Below are 18,225 nucleotides of genomic sequence, written 5' to 3' on the forward strand. Positions count from 1 at the left end.
TCTCCAAATCTGTTCCGATCTTGAATGGTCTCAGGGTGAGTATTTTCAGCCAATTGAAATTATTGGCTGAACTTACTTTAATACATTTTGTGTGTGTTTTTATGTTGTTAATGTGAAATGATGGATAGTATGCCTGTCAATTGACTTCCTGTTGATTTTTGAGGAGATTTCTGTGTCGACTGCGTTGTAAGACTCTTCAAATGACTTGAGAAATTGCACTTTTCAGAGTTTTAGTTTTCACTTTCTCAAACATTACAGCTGTGGTTAAAAGTATATAAACCTAGACCTGTGACATCATTAAACTCCACCTCAGATCTACCGCATTGCTTCTGATGTTGAAGACATGTTCAAGTTACAGAAAATGACAGGACACCTGCACAAATGAATACATAACTTGCAAAAATAATGTAAAAAAGATTTAGGAAGTCTGTTCCAGCTAGCTTGTAAACTACACTTATTTGGATTTTACACATTTGGCCTTGCAGGATTGCGGACCTCAGTTTGGTCTTTTCTATAAAATGCATGCCCTGTTATTCTTTTTATTAAATTTTGAAAAAGTACAGAACAGATGTTGGTCTTTACTTAAACAGAAGCATTTTAGTTTCTGTACTTTTCTGTATTTGATTGGTTAAATAATGCAATACCAAGAACATTTAGAGACAGACATTTAAATAAATTGCAACAATGTATAAATGTCTTCATTTTTAAAGTTCTGAATGATTAGTTCAATTGTGTTTTTAATTTGCACTTTTTTGTGCGTTTGTTGTAAATAAGCCACATTTTACTGTAAATGAAACACTGTTGTTTACTCTTTATTGGGAGTTTATAACTAAATGGTGATCGAGTTTAGTCAAAACAATAAAAAAAAAAAAATTTTCGCTTTCAACTCCAACTTGGTTTCTATGAAGGTAAAGAGTATTTTCTGCATCTCACAAAGCAGAACAATAAACGGTATCCTGTTTGATTGATGACCTGCTGTGAACTTTAAAACAAGAAGCGCACTTTTACTACATGAACAGAATAAGGTCAGTCTAAGCGAAATTCACCGTTTTTCTTCATAAGAATGTAATCTGATCCATTACAGGACCTCACACTTACACTTTGAAAACAGATACCATAGAAGAGACATATAGATATATAATGTCTTTTAATATTTCCTCTTGTCAGTGGGTCTAGCTGATGTTGAACTTTTATTAGACAGCGGTAGCTGATATACTGAACTGTACAGCTTTGTAATGGATGTTTCTAATGAAGCTTGTGAGTGGAGGTCTGTAGTTGAGAATATAAGAGGGCAAATATAGCCCTGACGTAACTTTTCTTGGAGTATTAGTGAATTGAGGCTGTTACTGTACTCTGGAAGACTTTTATGAAGCAACTTACTTGTACAGCGCGGTCTCAAGAAGTAGTATGATTTTGTGGGATGAAATCAGTTTTATGATGGTTTGGAAAGACTACCATCAAATAATGACTCTTATAAATAGTGCAAATGCTTACCATCTGTGAAGAATACTTTTGTAATGAGATACAATAACACTTTTTTTTAAGCATCAAATCATGCTACATCTGAAGCAATGTCAGTTGTCTGGCCGGCCGAGGGGATTTTTCGCCGCTGTTAAGTATGGAATGTTATCTTTGTACTTTTATAATTTCTGCTTCAAAGGCTGGATTTCATCAGTCTAAGAAGTTGGTTCACATTGTTTCCTTACTAGGGAATTATTATGACAAACCCACAAAGATTCTGAGGTTTGGATGCATCGATTTGCTGAAGGAAAATGTTTTGCTTTGGCATTGTGTTATTGTACCTTTTTTTTTTTATTATTGTTTGCCAGAAACATGTTCTTCAGCGAATGCATGATTGCAAAATGCAAACTTACCACCATATACGGTCCACCCCAGTGAACTGTGCATGTCAAGTCTAGTTGATTTGATTCTTTGGTTCATGTTTTTCAGAACTAACTATTTACCACAATTTAGGTCTGAATCCAAGCAGGCCAGGTTTTCATGGATACATAAGTGCAGCTATTGCTGCAACAAATGCAACAGTAACATTTATTCTGCATTCACAAATTAAACATCGTCTTTAATTGGCTTTGATTGCTAGTTGCTTTTTTGTCTGCATATATTATTTTTTTGTATTAAATTACTGATTTTAAATTAACCATCAAGTGTCAAATCAACATAAAATGTATCTATTTTTTTTAATGTAAATAGAATTTTACACTTTGACTTTATAGAGTTTCAAAACGTCTCTTGACTTGTAATGGTTTCATGCTCTCGGCAGCCAGTAATTCCCCACACCATGCACTTTCCAAGTTAGTCCTCTTCTGTAGTGAATTTAACACAGTCTGGGTCGTGTTTTTGTTCACCTTGCATAGTTTTGTTTGTGGTTTTCGAGGATGTCACGCTATTCTACCAGTGGCAGATGCACACGGCCTTTGGTGTCAACAACAAAAGACATGTTTAAAAGTTGATAAGCCGGTTTATTTTGTCATCCTGTCTCTGCACGACCCACTAGTTTAGAACGGCGGCTAGTGTGTTGTTTCTGATCACAAGAGCCAATGATCAAAGCCGCCCATCCCATTAGAAATAATAATTGGAGCAGGAGAGCACGGCGCAAAGACATTGTAACTAGGACACAGTCATGCTGTTATGCTTCGTAACTTTTCATTGAACAGTGCAAAATAGGCCTTGTGTTAAATCTTTTTATAGGTTCTTTTGACAAGCAAGAAGCGTTATTACAAGCCAAAGGCTTTTTTTGCAATATGATCTTCCGACTAGTTTAACTGTAACCACAGAAAGACCTCTGTAAATTGTCACTTTTTTTAATCAGTTTTGCTGGACTTCTCCAGTCATCTGCTGTTATTAGCGAGCTCGCTGTATGCCACTGTCAGTATGGTGACTTGTTCTCCCGCTCTCTATTTATTATTTCCAAATTCCCAGCTTTCGGAACTCTTGTTACAATCAGAAAGCATTACCTCATGGCACCCACAGCCACTGTCACAGACACGATTTAATACGAACAATCTGCTGCCTTTTGGATGTGACTCGTTTTGCCCTCCGCGCTCTCTTCCGTTACGTCCCTCGGCCAGCGACCATTATTTCATTACTTTTAACAGAAAAACCACAAACTCCAACGTTTCATGATTCCAAAACAGTTGTTTAACAGGAATAAGCCTGCAGATGGTTTTAATGACGTAGTTCTAAGATAAGTAAAACGAAATAGAGAGGAAAGCGGAAGTCTCTTGAGAATTTTGGGCAATGGCTGGCCATATGACATTGCTTATTAAGGCTAAACATTTCAAAATGAAGGGTTATTCCAATTCTTCTTTTTTTTTTTTACTATTAGGTTTGAACTCTGGGTTTGGCTGTTATCTGATAAGTACAAATGCTGAGAACATCTGTGATTAATAAGACCCAAGACTTTATAGGATTGTCATTTTTGCATACAAGCTGTTTTTTTCCTCCACAACGCAACAGCGCAGTTTTTTCAAAGACTTTGTTCTGTAAGTATTTGTTCCATTCGTTTTCTCCACAGGAAGGACTTTTTAAATTGTGACAAGCCATAAAACAAACCACCCTCCTATATATGAGAATTGCAATATTTTTATGTGATTCATCTTGATATTTGATGAATCAAATAAAAAAAAAAAAAATTGAATTTTTTTAATAATTAAAAAAAATAAGTAGGCTATATTTTAAGCTAGAATAAAAATGTTAAACCTATGAAATCTTATAATGTAAAAAAGAAAACTGCATATTATATAAAGTTTATATTAATTGATTATTACAAAATAATTGGATACATACAAAAGAGAAGACTTGTTTGATTCATTCACTGTGTTTCATGGGAGCAGCCAGATGTTGAGTTCTTTTGCTGTAATTTCTGTGACTCGTGTGATTGGTGGTCTGTTCAGGATCATAGTAATGTAGTTATTTGCAAAATAATGTGGCTTTTACAGAAGCATATATCCACTTCAGCACAGGATCTTGAAAGGTTCACGATGGAATTTTGCTGTATACCAAATCTGAACATCAGTATGAACATATGCAGGATTTCATGAGTACCTAGCATCTCTGATTATTTCATAATTGATGCATTTATTCATTTAATTAAGGATTAATTTATTAAAATTGTAACTATAGTTGCTTAAATACACAACTACAGCAATTGTTTCTGAACCATATAAGCTAATATGGTATTTCTCTCTTTTTTTATATCCCATATTTATTTATTTTATGTCCAATTTTGAAATTATGGCTACTATGGTACATTTTTGCAGGAGTCGTGTCAAAACTATAACAACCAAGATCATGCATTTTTATGTTTGACAGATTCATTTGGACATCTTTGATTTTTATTGTTTTTGCTTCTGAAGATTGCCTCCAGAACAAGGAATCACTCCACTCTGTACAAACAGAAAATTGCATGCTCTACTAAACTAAGACTGAATGAGTTGAACACTTCCTGTTCTTCCAAATAAACAGGGAGTGAATTGTACGCAGAGTTCTGAGAACTTGCGCTTCAGATATTGGCGAGCGCGAGCATAATGTGGAAGCCATATGACAGCTCCGTTCAAATGTCTTGCACATGTATTCAACATTGGATGTGAATTGAACCATTGTGCAAGAGCTCACTGAACGTGCATAGTCACACAATACATTTTGTACAGTACTATATGTGTAGATATTTTAATAGAGAATCAGTTAAAAAAAACATCCATTAAGTTTCTTATCAAAATTACTTTAATAGTAGCAATAAATATGTTCACCCTCACCATTATTAGAAGATTAAAGCTACATCAAATTTATTAGATGGCAAAAATGAGCTAAGTCTCCTTGTCTTGAAGTCAACAGCCTAATATTGAAAGAATACAGGGTAGTTTATGTTGAATGTAGTCCATATATGCACTTCAGATCAAATAATTAGGACATACAAGATCAGGAAAAGGCATTTTGACTTCCAGCGTGTTTGTATTGTTTTTTGGAAATCTTCTTTCTTCATTTACAGTCAAAAGGGAATCTGAATGTATCTCCCATATCTGGTTATAAAGCTGAAGAATTGCAGATATAATGACTGTTTTCAAACAGGTTCCTCGAACACTCCTGCCTCCCGTTGGTTGGTCCAACAGATAGTCCCGCCCCAAATTCACACCATTGGTTGTACACTGGTAAGTATTTGAAGTACTTGACATGTAACTGTTTATCTTGATGGAATGTTGGCAAATATACTTTCTACAGAACATTCAGGTTTTGAATAGATATCCATGTAGCATTCTTCTGGAGTTCATATGAAACAACACTCCAAATTGCATCAAAAATAATGTTGATATACTATATGATAAAAGGAGGTTTCTATGTAAAAATTCTTCTTTATGTAAATTTCTTAGTTAAAAAAAGTGTCATATTTCAGAGCGTTTGCAGCAAGCGTTTTGTTATAGCACCAAAGAGAGCAATCCTCCTCCCAATCAGATTGTACAATGCCCATAATAAATGGGTCAGAGCTTGATCAGTGAACGTGAATGGCACGTCATATTTTAGAAAAGATAAATATTCCAGCACCATGCATTTAGAACAGACAGCAGAATCAACGAAGAGTGCAGTACATTAGCAGAGCTTATCTTCGGTCCCATTGAATGATCACTGTAGGAACTGTAGAGTGGCTCCACCCCAACCCTTGTGCTGCATTGCACCATTGGTGTCTGAAAGGACGTTGGCCTTTTTGCAGGTCGATCCGGGCTGGATCCATCCGTGGGTCTTTCCCCACTGAACAACAAGGGGCGCCCTTTATGATCCACCCCAATCTTAAACAGCTCGTACTCTTTGTGTGGAAGTCGTATCCCCAATGCATTGCATCCCTCCGTCCGGGTTATGTCTTGCTCGACGCCTGTCTCCCACCCACCTGGCTGCCCACATCTTCCATTTTGCGTTGAATTCAATTCTCGCAGCAGTGCTTGGTCATACACAATCACTTTTGCTCGTGTCACCTTAAAGACAAGCTCGGTGGCCCCACGTATTTTAGCGGACTGTCCCACTTTAACATAATGACCTGATGCCAATAGTGTAAAGCTGGGCTGGCGGCACATTGGGTCGGAGTAATGTTGGTAGGTCCCCTCCCAAGTGCGTTGCTTCTCGTTGAAAACAAAAAGGCGAGTGAGGAAGAGGACGGCTGGATGGGACTCGCAGCGTTGACTCACCCAGTTTCCATTTAGATCCAGAGGAATGGAAGGGGATGGAAGAAGTATGGGTGGATGCTGTTCAGAGGCTCGGTATACCAGGGCGCACACTGGGCATGGGTGGATGTGTTGCTGAGAGTAAAAACAAGGATTTTGTTTATTTTAGGGTTGGCGTCAGTTCTATTTTTTTAATAAAATAAAAAATAAAGGCTTCAAAAATAAATGATTTCAAATAAATGCTGATCTTTTGAACTTTCTCTTCATCGAAAAATGGTTTCCACAAAAAAAAGAAAAAAAAAAACATTTTAATCAAATTTTTTCCACTATACAGAACCTCTTGTGGATTGGAAAGGTTCCACACTCTTAAAAACAAAGGTTCTTTATTGGCATCTGTGGTTCCATGGGGAACCTTTTATCATCTGCAGAAACTTTCAATTCCACATAAGGTTCTTTATAGTGGGAAAACAGCTTCTTTAGATTAATAAAATGTTCTTTACACTAAAAAAATAATAATAAAATTAAACTGTTCACTAAAAGGTTCTTTGGGGAACCAAAAATGGTTGTTCTGTGGCATCATTGTGAAACCCTCCTTTTGGAACCTTTATTTTTAAGAGTGCATGGTTGATAAAGGTTCTTTGAGGAACCCAGAATGGTTTTTGAGAATGGCGGGTGTCCCCAAACCTGTTCCTGGAGATCTACATTCCCACAAAGTTCAGCTCCAACCCTGATCAAAACCAAATGAACCAACTAAGATCTTCAGCAGTCGATAATTACAGACAGGTGTGTTTGATTAGGGTTGGAACTGAATGCTTGGATTGGACACCCATGTTTTATGACATTGCTGCGAAATCCCCATTTTAAAACTTTTATTTTTAAGAGTGTAGTCATTGAATATGGTCAGCATTTTATCTTAGCAATCCTAAGCAGTTTTTAAGCAAAAAACAAAAAAAAATTGTAGTCTTTACTCTCACCATAGCATTCTGCAGAGGCTCCTGGTAACCAGTCGGTCTGTGGTGCACCCTTTCGTTCCAGTCTGTGTGCACATCCCCTAAGAAGAGCTCCTGAGCTGGCCTGCTGTGCAGATGGTGATGGGTCTCCACCCGCAGCAACTCCAGTTCCATCATGGAGAACCCAAGAGCACCTAGGCAGTCTTTCTCTGCTTTGGCGTTGAAGAGTTCATAGAAGCGATGGGGCACCAGGTGTCCTCCAGATTTGAGCCCCAGGCAGGAAGAGGGCAGGCGGGTAGAGAGATGATGAACGGCCTTCTGGCTGTGAATGACCATTCCTACTTTATGGAGGTGGTGCTCTGCTTCAGTGGCTCCATGGGTGATCCAAGAGGCCTGGTGTAGCCGCAGTTTACCCCTGATTACAAGAGAGTAGGTTGGGATGTGGCACTCGCTGTCAGAGTAATAGTGCTGGAGGGCCCGGAAGAGACGTGTGGGGCTTTGGTAAAATGTGTACGATCGAGTGAGGAATTCTGGGCCGGGTCGCACTTCACATCTGAGAAGAAAAGAACAATATTTAAAATCAAAAAGTTAGTTAATATAGCAGTTACAAACCATTTTAATTCCATAATGTGATGCATTTTCAAGTGAAGAATATTCAATGAGACAAAATGACTGAACTGCTTTAAATGACGCTTGGCTTGTTGCTTCACAGGCTTCAGTTTCAGAGTAGGTTTCTCAACACTGATAAATATGCACTGACAAATCGTTCACAAAAAGACCAGAATTTTGGATTGAAACAGAAATTGGGTCAAAAGTGGGTACCTGCTTGATACCCAGTGGCCCTCCAGTTTGGGTGGTATGGTGGCTGTGATTCTTGCTTCGTTCTGTAGATGGCGTAGCTGAGTCTGGCACTGTGGCTCCCAAAACAGTCTCGTGCTGAGGTTGGCATAGGGTACAAGTGGGGCGCTGGGTACTTCCCACAGCTTATTGCCCCTCACACACAAAACTGGGGAGAGACAGGGAAATTATCAGTCTGTATATATGTTAATGCGGACATTGCATTATTGCACCTGCCTCCGTGCTTAGTTTATATGAAAGTGTGATTTGGGTTTTGACCTAATCTTGCTTAAAACAAATTCACCCAAAAATCACCCTCAATGTAGAGGAGTTACTTCATCTGAGCAGAAATGTAGCATTATCACTTGCCTTACCTCTGTAGTGAATGGGTGCCATCAGAATGAGATAACATCAAAATAATCCATAATAATGGACTTCACTCCATCAGTAGAAACAAATCCATCAAGGCGTTTTTAACTTCAAACTTCATAACTGAGTTCATAACTGTTAATAATGCTTCTTCCAGTGAAAAAGTCCATCCTGTTGTCCTCTCACATCAAAATCCGCCTACATATTTCTCTCCTAATTCAGATAAAATGACTTATTGAATGAAAAATGCAATATAATTCTAGAAAAACAATGGTTTGAAAAATGCCTTGATAGATTTGTTTCTTACAAACACGCAGGTTTTTGCTTCACAAGACATTAATTGATGGACTAGAATCATGTGCATTATTGTGATGTTTTTGTCAGCTGTTTGGACCCTCATTCTGACGGCACCCATTCACTGCAGGGGATCCATTGATGAGCAAGTGATATAATGCTACATTTCTCCAAATCTGTTCCAATAAAGAAACAAACTCATCAACATCTTGCATGGCCTGACGGTGACTATAGTTTCAGCAAAAAGTTGTAATGAAAAAGAAAAGGTATTTTTCATTTAAAAAGGTTATTTTAAATACTAAAAAGTTTATATATGTTAATGTTTTTAATACAAATATTTTCTTAAAGTGTAGTTGCAGGTCATAAATTAAGATAATCCCAATTAACAGTTTATGTGGATTGTTGTTGCTTGTGAGAGTTGCCAATATATTAAATCCAAAGGGCTTCATAGAAATCATTCCAGAAGGTCTAAGTTTGCAATAATGTGCTGATCTCTTTTCATGACTCCATCACCACATTTCCGAATAAATTAAACCTTTAAAAACCTCAGACACTTCAAAAAGCTTTGGTACCTCCAGCAATAAAAAAAAAAAAACCTTCCAAGAGGAGCATTTTCACTTCATGGTCTTTTACGGTCCATAAACAGGATTTTGCTGAACTGGAAGTGGTTGAAGGATTTTGCATTTCTGTAATTTTCCGTGTAATGAAACGTGTTGAGGTCTATTAGAGCCATATATAGATCCCAATCCTGCTCTGACTGCGATTTGTGGTGAGGGACGGGAGGCCAGAGGTTTGGCATGTCACTTCAATCAGACACCATCTTCAAGGGAATGGGAAGGGATATGTGGCACTGGCCAATGAAAACAACAATTTTTGACAATTTTTTTAAACAGACAGAAAAGCAAACATGGTTCCAGCTCATGAGGAGTGAGATTTGTCAACATGGCACTGGGCATCTTTGTTTGATCGGTAAATCTCCTTCCCGTTGACTTCACCACAGAGCTGTCCTTGAGTAAGAACATTATAGATATATGGTGTAGTAAACCTCATTAACAGAGGGAGAACTTTGGGAAGTTGCATGCTGAGAAGTGCTTCACTATACATGGGCACATAACTTGAGCTCTTCTATCAAACTTGCTCCAAAGAAAAGGGTGGGAAGGAGAAAACATCTTTATTTGGGACTTCATTTACTCTTGTGGCAAATGTCAAATAATTATTCCAAATACAAACAGGCTGAATAACATTTCTAAGTCACATTTCACCCTGAAATTGAAAGAAAATGAAGCCTATTTTAGGACATTTAAGATTATTGCATCTCGACAGTTTATTTTGATAATTAAGTACATTTCCTTGCAAAACTCAGGAAATACTTTAATGATAAAGTAATCATAATCTGCAATGATAAAGAGGTGTGAGGTTTTTAATTTAAATTACAAATACTTAAAAAATCCTTTCATTTTTCCTTTCGTATTAATAGTTTTTTAATCAGTTCAATGGAATTTATAATCTGACAAAACTTCTCTCAGAGAAGCACTAAACAGAAAAGCTTTTATTCACATTTGTTAATTATAGCCCTAAAATTTCTCTGATTGCATAATTATACAGAGCATTTATTGAGCATGTCAGGCTGGGTCTAGTTGTTTGCCCTAAAGAAGGGAATTATTTCCTCATGCTGTTTGGGAGGGATCCAGGATCAGCTTTTTAACCCCCCCCCCCCCCCCCCCCCCCCCAATATGGAGCCAATGTGAAAGCAGACTTGTTGCTCGTGATCACAATAAAGTAATAATACTAGATAGAGTTAGCATGTGCATTTCAGCCGCCTGTTTACAGTTGCTTTGATGGTTCAGCAGCCTCTAATCAAGCTGAGGTTCTCTTGTATGTTTTTTTATTCAATGCAGGCCTGTTTTATGTTACTATCTGCATGTGGATCACTTGGACATAGGCCTACACTTAGTAGAAGTAGCTTCTGGGCTTTTCACACTTGAAATTGTAAACAGGGGTCATTTTCAGCACGTTTTCCATATTTCTAATACTTTACTATGGGTAGTCAGATTTTAACATACATTGTAAGTTTCTAAAATATTATTTGGGTTTGCCGCTGTTTGAACTGCTTCTCAGGGCTCATGAATATTTAATGAGGCAGGCGCTCTTCGGTTTATGATTGGTTGCCTGTTGCAAAACCTCTGGAGCAGCGCTTCATAAACTTGGGTTGAAAGCTGCTTTTATTACCATTTCAAAATTAAAAGTGCTCAACTTGTTTGTAAACGTGACGTCTACACGTTTTAAACGCCTATAATCGCTGAAAGTTATTGTATTGTTCGTGAGTTAGCATAGGCTAGTTGAACTTGAAGCAGCTTGTAACGCTAACATCGCTAATGTCGAAAAAAAATCACCCATTCATGAAAACGACTGCCTTTGGATCACTTTTCACGGTGAGTTTTCGATTATACGTGTGTGTGTGTGTGTGTGTGTGTGTGTGTGTGTGTGAGAGAGAGAGAGAGACGCCCCTTTAATTGGTTAATAAAAGCGCTGTGGTTGTATTGTGTTGGGTTGGGTTATATGACTAGCTCTCGGTGTAAATTTTGCGAGGATTTCACGGCGAGATCCTATCTATGTTACAATTTCTCTCTGTTTCTCTTATCTTTCTATCTCCCATATAAATGTCCCATAAGCGCTGGTGCGTGAAGAGAAGCGGCAGTGCATGATATTGAGCAGCAGAGGGCGCTGTGGTAGAATGCGTGTGGTCTCCTTGCTTACAGGCAATTCCCTTTAGTGTGAGCCAAAGTAAACTACCTGTCCTAATATTCCAACCATTCAACACCCCCAGACACACACACACTGGAGACATTGATTTATAGAAGAAGTGGGGCTAGCAAAAGTACCTCCGTCGGTTTCATGTATTTGTTTTTATTTGTCATTTCAATTTGGACAGCTTCTCTCTCACCCCTAATGCGTCATTACTGAAGAGTGGCCAAAAATAAAACATCCCAGTTCCTCTCTTCCACTACAGTATTCCTCCTGTCATTGTCTGTTTAATACAATGTGAATGAAAAAGAGACACAAGTTCAATTTTGATCACGCATTCAAACACGTGGCCTCATTTTCAGTCACGTCAGACCAGTGTTATTTTAATATCAGTCATATACTATTTTTTTTTTTTTTTTTTTGGTTAATATTTAATATTTATTTTTTCATTTTAAATTTCATCACTTCTAAACCTTATTTTTAAATTTTCTGTTTTCATTTTAACTATAGTTGAAGTTTTAGTTTTTTTTTTTTTATAGTGTTTTATTTATTTAGGCTAGTTCAACTTAATCAAAATGAAAAGTTATATAAATCACTTAATGCATTATTTTTAATTTAATACATTTTTAGAATAAAATTATATTGACTAATTATACTATTAGAATTAATACTAGTTAATTATTCATTAATACTAATAATTTCACATTTTTATTGTATTTTAGTCACATTTATAGTATTTTGTTTTAATGACAACGTGCACTCAACCTGGAAATGGATCAGAATGTTAAAACATTTCTTCATTTTTACATTATAACTTTTTACATTTTCAAAATCATTTATTTTCATGCTAAAATAAAAAAAAGATTTTTAGACTTTTGGATCATGCTGTATATATCATGGTATATGAATATGGTAATGATTCAGAACCAATGCATATGTCAAAGCACCATAGTATCACCATCTGATACCATCATCACTGTACTACAGTATTGGCACATGCATGAAATGGCCCCTTTTCAGTGTTTAACTGCCTTTGTGCCGCTCGTCCGACTCTCTCTCCCACCGGCCCCTGCTTTGATAACTGCTCCCTGATGAAAAAAACTCCCATTTACACCTCATTTACTCTGGATAGAGCTCAGATTCCTTGCTTCCTCTCTCTCTGTCACAATCTTTTTGTCTGATGAAATACAGTTACAGAAAGGTAAAGTTGCATATAGAGAGTCAAGTCAGCATGTGTGTGCATGCATATAAGCGCTAGGGGCAACAAAGATGTGTGAACGCTTATGTTCATGTGCATATGTTTATGAAAAGAGTAGGAGAATATGTTTGTCTGTTGATACGTGCAAGTGAATGTGAATACGATTTGTGTAGAGAGCAGTTATATCTCCATCTGTGTAAGAAATGGTGGGTGTATGTGTGCTTTTTTTTCCCAGAATTCTTCTCATCCCTCAACTTCCTTACAATTCTGCAGCATTGTTGTCTTTTCATGAACGTTAAACCTGCTTAATCTAGCAGTTGTTTTCATTTAGATAAGGGATTATGAGAAAGTTTCTCCCTCAAACTAACGGTCTAGGGTTAACTCAACATTACTGATAGTGACTAACCAGCAGAACTCCTGAGTAACTCATCCCTTTTTTTTTGTTCTGTTAGGTATTTGGATCTAATGCAATATCTTTCTAGCCTAATCAAAAACAACAAGTATTTGGTTATTAATTGAGTGTTAAGGCAAATTATGGCACAAATGCACTTAACTTTATGAAATTGTGTTACACTAACTTTAACTTCAGTAAGTGTCATGCCAAATTCCACCCTAATAAAAACTGCAATATTTCAGTGATATTTAATAATTTCATCTAATATCACTTTGACATGTATGAAAGTCTCTTTTGCTTGCAAAGGCTTCAGTTATTTGATCAAAAATACAGTAAAACAGTGATATTATGAAATAATATTACAATTTAAAAATAACTGTTTTCTATTTGAATATGTTTTAAAATGTAATTTATTCCTGTGATGTAAAGCTGAATTTTCAGCACCATTACTCCAGTCTTCAGTGTCACATGATCGTTCAGAAATCATGATGATATGCTGATTTGCTGCTCAAGAAACATTTTTTATTATCATCAATGTTAACCACAGTTGCGTTGCTTAATATTTCTGTGGAAACCATGATATAATTTTGTCAGGATTTTTTATAAATACAATAGAAGTCCTTTATTTGAGATAGAAGTCATTTGTATCATTCTAAAAATCTTTACTGTTACTTTTGATCAATTTAAAGCATCCCTGCTATATAAACATATTAATTTCTTACTTTTATAAATTATGAATTTATATATTTGTAATTTATAAATGTATCTAAATTAAAATCTTACTTCAAACTTTTAAATAGTATTGTATATTATACATATCATGTATATCCTCATTCGCTTTGGACAAAAGTAAATGTAAATGGCTAAATGTAAATGTAAATATATGGGATATGTTATATCAAAATGTGGAAAAGTTTATTTTTTTTATTTTAAAAAATTCACCAACATTAGTCAACCATATGCAGTAATCCAACCTGTTGCTGACCACATACCAAATCAGTTAGGAGATAGGAACTGGTATGATCTTATGCTCCTATAGCTGATTGATGATTTAGAAATGTTGTGCATCAGTCAAAGTCTCTCTGACAAGCACTGGGCCTCTGTTTATCTATAAATGGCTGACAGCCTTTCTCTCATGTTGTCTGCTTATGAATATTACTCATGCATCTCAAAGCAGACATATTTTTTAAATCGGTGCAGACAATACCAAACAGCTGGAAAAATTATGGTGGCGATTCCTTGTAATACGGGAAAGCCTTGATGCTTTTTTTTTTTAATCATTGTTGAGCTGTAAACTTATTGTAAAATCACCTTGTGTTAAATAATTTTCCACTTTAAATCAAAGTAGACAAAGTGTAACAGCCAACTACAATACAGCGTTGCATTTAGCATCTGTTTTGGCAGATTACTCAAGCGCATGGGCATGATATTAATCATTTTCACAGATTTAATTCCACTGTTTGATGAAAGAAGCCCATGTTTTGTAAGAAAAGAGAAAGTACAGGCACATAAATGCATACACTGACCTTTGAGGTCATGGGTAACTGCCATGAGTCGTTGGGGGGGCGGGTGTAATTGTGCCTGTCTTTCCCTCTCTCTCGTTCTGTAGGCGGCCTGATAGTGAGAACAGAAGCCTATTGCTTTCTTCATCACCCTAACCATCCCTGACTGAAAGGAAGGACAGCGTAGAAGAAAAACAGCCACTAAATGGCATACGAACAGAAGGGGTCGTTAATGGCGCTGGCCTGTTACTCTAATCATTATTTTAATGGTGGCATTAGTTCCACGGCTGTGATCTGCTTTCACAGGAAACAATGGCCTCCTCTACACCCCTGCTAACTTCAAAAGAGCCTGGAACAAAAACGGGGGTCTGGGACTCGCAGAGGAGACTGACAGGTGAAAAGAGCGGTGCATGGGGAAAGGTGAGAGTAAGATCACAGTGTCGAGCCAAACTCTTATATTCATAGCTCTTTCAACTTCACCTTACAGTGATTTTCCTGGAGAACAAGCCAAATTTCTGTTACTTTTGCACTCATGAAAGTTATAACCGTATGCCATCGGAGAACCTTTTAAAGTTCCTGAACCGACATTTATTCTTTATTTCTTTAGAAAACCATCTGTGTGGTGCTTTAAAGAAGCCAGAAACTGACACGCTGATCTGAAGAACCTATAAATGAAACATCAAGAACTTTTTTCAAGTCAAAACAACTTTGTAGATCATACATATAGCGAAAATACAGTAGTTGACAAGAAGGTGCGGCAAAAACTTTTCTTTTTTTTTTTTTTTTTAAGTATATGGGCTTCAAAAGTGTGAATTCAAACAATTTATATTTTGATTATATCACTTGCATGTAAATCAGAAGCATTTTTTAGCCCACTGAGTGTTTTACACATGCACATATGTCCCACCAACATCAGCTTAAGTATTCTGAAAGGGTGTAAGTGTGAGTTGCATGTGTTTCTTTTAACAATTTAAGGACAAGTTTAGTTTTGTCATTGGTTTTATTAAGGTTAATTATAGCTGGAATTACCTCTACAACTTTAACTGAACCTTTCCCTGAGAGCTGTTTGTCATCCTTTAGATCTTAATTACTCTTATTAAATCCAGAAAAAAAAAAATGCAGTAAAACTTTGATACAGTAGAAAATGCTCAGACATGTCGGTCTCGATAATGAAGGTGTTTTGCTTGGCAGCTCTCATACTTCCACACATTAACAATACGCCATTATTAAGCTATCTTATCCTTAAGATTCTCATAATTCATATATATTTAATTTTTTTTACATTAATATCATAAGACATAAAATTAATTCATTCAAATGTGCCATAAAACTTAATCATAGGTATGTTTCTGATTTATAATGATTGATTTGCCTGGTTGGATCTGTGATAAATGCAGATCTAGGCTGTACTAATATGATAAAAATTAAGGTTCTTCAAGTTCTGCAAAGAACACTTTTCTTACATTTTTGGCTGAGTAGTTTTTTGAGTTGCTATATGGTGATTTTTAATTAATGAAGTTAATGCAGTTGCATTGTAGGTTGTTCAGATAAGCATATTTGGTTTCTTCATAGCAGTGGTTCCCAGTCTCGGTTCTGAAAATCTGCTCATTTTGGATATCTCGCTTATTTAACTCACCCGATTTATATCATCAGCTTAGTAGGGGCTCCAAGACCTGAATTGGGTGTGTCAGATAAGGGAGACCAGGACCAGGATTAAGAACCACTGCTTTAAAGCACCCGTTTGTTTTAGAGGATATAAAGCACATTTTATGACTCCAAAAGCTTTTTTTCTGTGGCGTCACAATATAAAAAACATTTTATGATTCAGATGTATCTGGCGTATGATCATGCGCTTTCATGATTTTTTTAAAATTAAAATATTTTAAATAGCATCTTGAAATGCTTAATTTAGAATGACAGATGGAAAGAGTATAAAAGACAATAAATTAACTAACCTTGCATGAGAAAAACCATCCAAGTTGAATTCAACAGGTGAATAAGTCTCTCCTCAGCCATGATTAGGTACTTGCAGTCTCCAAATCACTTTACAATAAATGTAGGGTTAAAAAGAAAAAGCTTTGGAAATGCTCCTCTCCTGGATGTTCACGTCAATGAGAGTGTGTCAGATGAAAGATTACCAGTTATGCAGATCACTTTAATCCACTTAATCCAAGTTTCATCTTCAAACTTGAAGTTTTCCATTCATGGTAGAACTCATTGACTGAGTTTGCAAGATCTCCTTTCTTGATGGTGCTTGAAAGTCCGTCCCTTGTTGATTCTGTGCTCTCTCTGGTGATGATAAACCTCTGTGGTGCTTGTAAGAGTCTGTCTTTGGGTTACTCAGTTGAGAGGAGCTAGAGAGCGGAGCGAGAGTCTGAGAGGGAGGGAGAGAGAGAGAGAGAGAGAGAGAGAGAGAGAAAAGAGGAGGGAACTTGTAACCTCCAAGCATTAACCCTCTGGGGAGCACTCAGGGTAAGGTGCAAAAGGGCACAATCAAAGCCAGCAAGTTGAGAAACCTGCTCGCAACATTAGATTAAACATAAATGTGTTAATCAAACACACACACCTATATATAAACACAGTTTGACAGATGCAAGGTAAGCAGAAGGTTTCTTGCATTGACTGCATGCTTTAAATCTTTTCTCCCTTTACCTCATATACACATATAATATGGGCATAGTAGGTGTTAAAAAGCAATGGCACAGTGCCATCGGATAAAAAAAGTTTAGGTATATTGAAATTATAACTTGACTCTGCCAGCTGCTATGATTTTGAAATGCAGTACAGTAGAGATAACACAGTGAAAGTACTGTCCAACAAAATAAATCTGTTAATATATGACATGTGACACTAGATAGCATTAAAAAATACCAACTATAAATAATATTTACTATAATGATATATTAAATGGATTTAATGCATGTGAGGTAAAATATGAGTACAAGTTTAGTCAGACATTAATGGTGTTTAATGTGTTGGTGAGTGCCACGAAACTGACACTTTGTACTTCGATGCTGCAGCCAATGCATTGAAGTGTTTATGACCTGAGTGATTTGGATTCTGTGTTTTATGTTCATGAGGTCAAGTTGAAGAGTTAACTTATATGCTTGCATTCAGAAATGCATAGAAATTAGATGGATTAGAGTCTTATTTTGTGCTAGGTAAGGTAAATTAAATGTGTAGCCCACTAAACACAAAATCTTTTTGCATATGGACTGCCGTGTGAACTCATTAACTCTGAATCTGAATTCTTGTTAATCCCTCTGTGATATCATTTTTGGCCACAGCCTCATAACTGTTTGTTACTGCTGTGTCGATCAGTCATTCATTTAGTAATGTGTTTGTTGCATTAAAGAAGTGACGAGTGAGAACAGAGTTGGACCGCGGACATAACCCTGAGGAGCGCCAGACCATGTTGCTGAGTTTCACCACTTGTGGTTTGCTGTGATGATAAAATCCAATGTCTAACTGCCAGACAAGCTGCACAAACTTTTTGAACACCAAGACACACCTAAAAATGCAACTCAACCAATAGCATGAATTTGGGGGCGGGTCTATCTGTTTGCCCAACCAATGGGAGTATTAGGAAGAAACAGTTATATTTAGCCCACATGTAAGAAGAAGATCAGTTTTACATCATATTCCCAAGATATGGTTACAGCACCCCCCACAGGACCTGTTTAGTTTCTACACACATTTATGGACATATTCTCTGTCTCGTTCCTTTTTCCACTCTCTTTCTGACTTTTCCCTTTACATTGCTTTC

The 18,225-nt window shown here is 36.7% G+C and overlaps 1 protein-coding gene across 1 annotated transcript; it reads right to left on the reverse strand.

Moving 5' to 3' along the window:
• Window positions 1-4,335: 4,335 nt before the first annotated feature.
• LOC306845451 (protein APCDD1-like) lies at window positions 4,336-16,805 on the reverse strand. Its single transcript, XM_079378268.1, has 4 exons — window positions 16,415-16,805; window positions 7,943-8,126; window positions 7,145-7,673; window positions 4,336-6,305 (listed from the first exon to the last, which is right to left on the reverse strand). Exons 1-4 carry the CDS (start codon window positions 16,473-16,475, stop codon window positions 5,535-5,537), a joined length of 1,545 nt encoding a protein of 514 aa, XP_079234394.1. The 5' UTR covers window positions 16,476-16,805; the 3' UTR covers window positions 4,336-5,534.
• Between the last annotated feature and the right edge of the window lie 1,420 nt (window positions 16,806-18,225).

Source organism: Barbus barbus (genome assembly GCF_936440315.1).
Source record: "Barbus barbus genome assembly, chromosome: 25".
Classification (NCBI taxonomy): Eukaryota; Metazoa; Chordata; class Actinopteri; order Cypriniformes; family Cyprinidae; genus Barbus; species Barbus barbus.

Coding starts and splice junctions, on each gene's coding strand:
- LOC306845451 (XM_079378268.1), bottom strand. CDS start 16,475: ATGGCTGAGGAGAGACTTATTCACCTGTTGAATTCAACTTGGATGGTT. Junction 7,674..7,942: donor GGCCACTGGGTATCAAGCAG/GTACCCACTTTT, acceptor TTTTCTTCTCAG/ATGTGAAGTGCGACCCGGCC. Junction 6,306..7,144: donor AGCCTCTGCAGAATGCTATG/GTGAGAGTAAAG, acceptor TTTTACTCTCAG/CAACACATCCACCCATGCCC.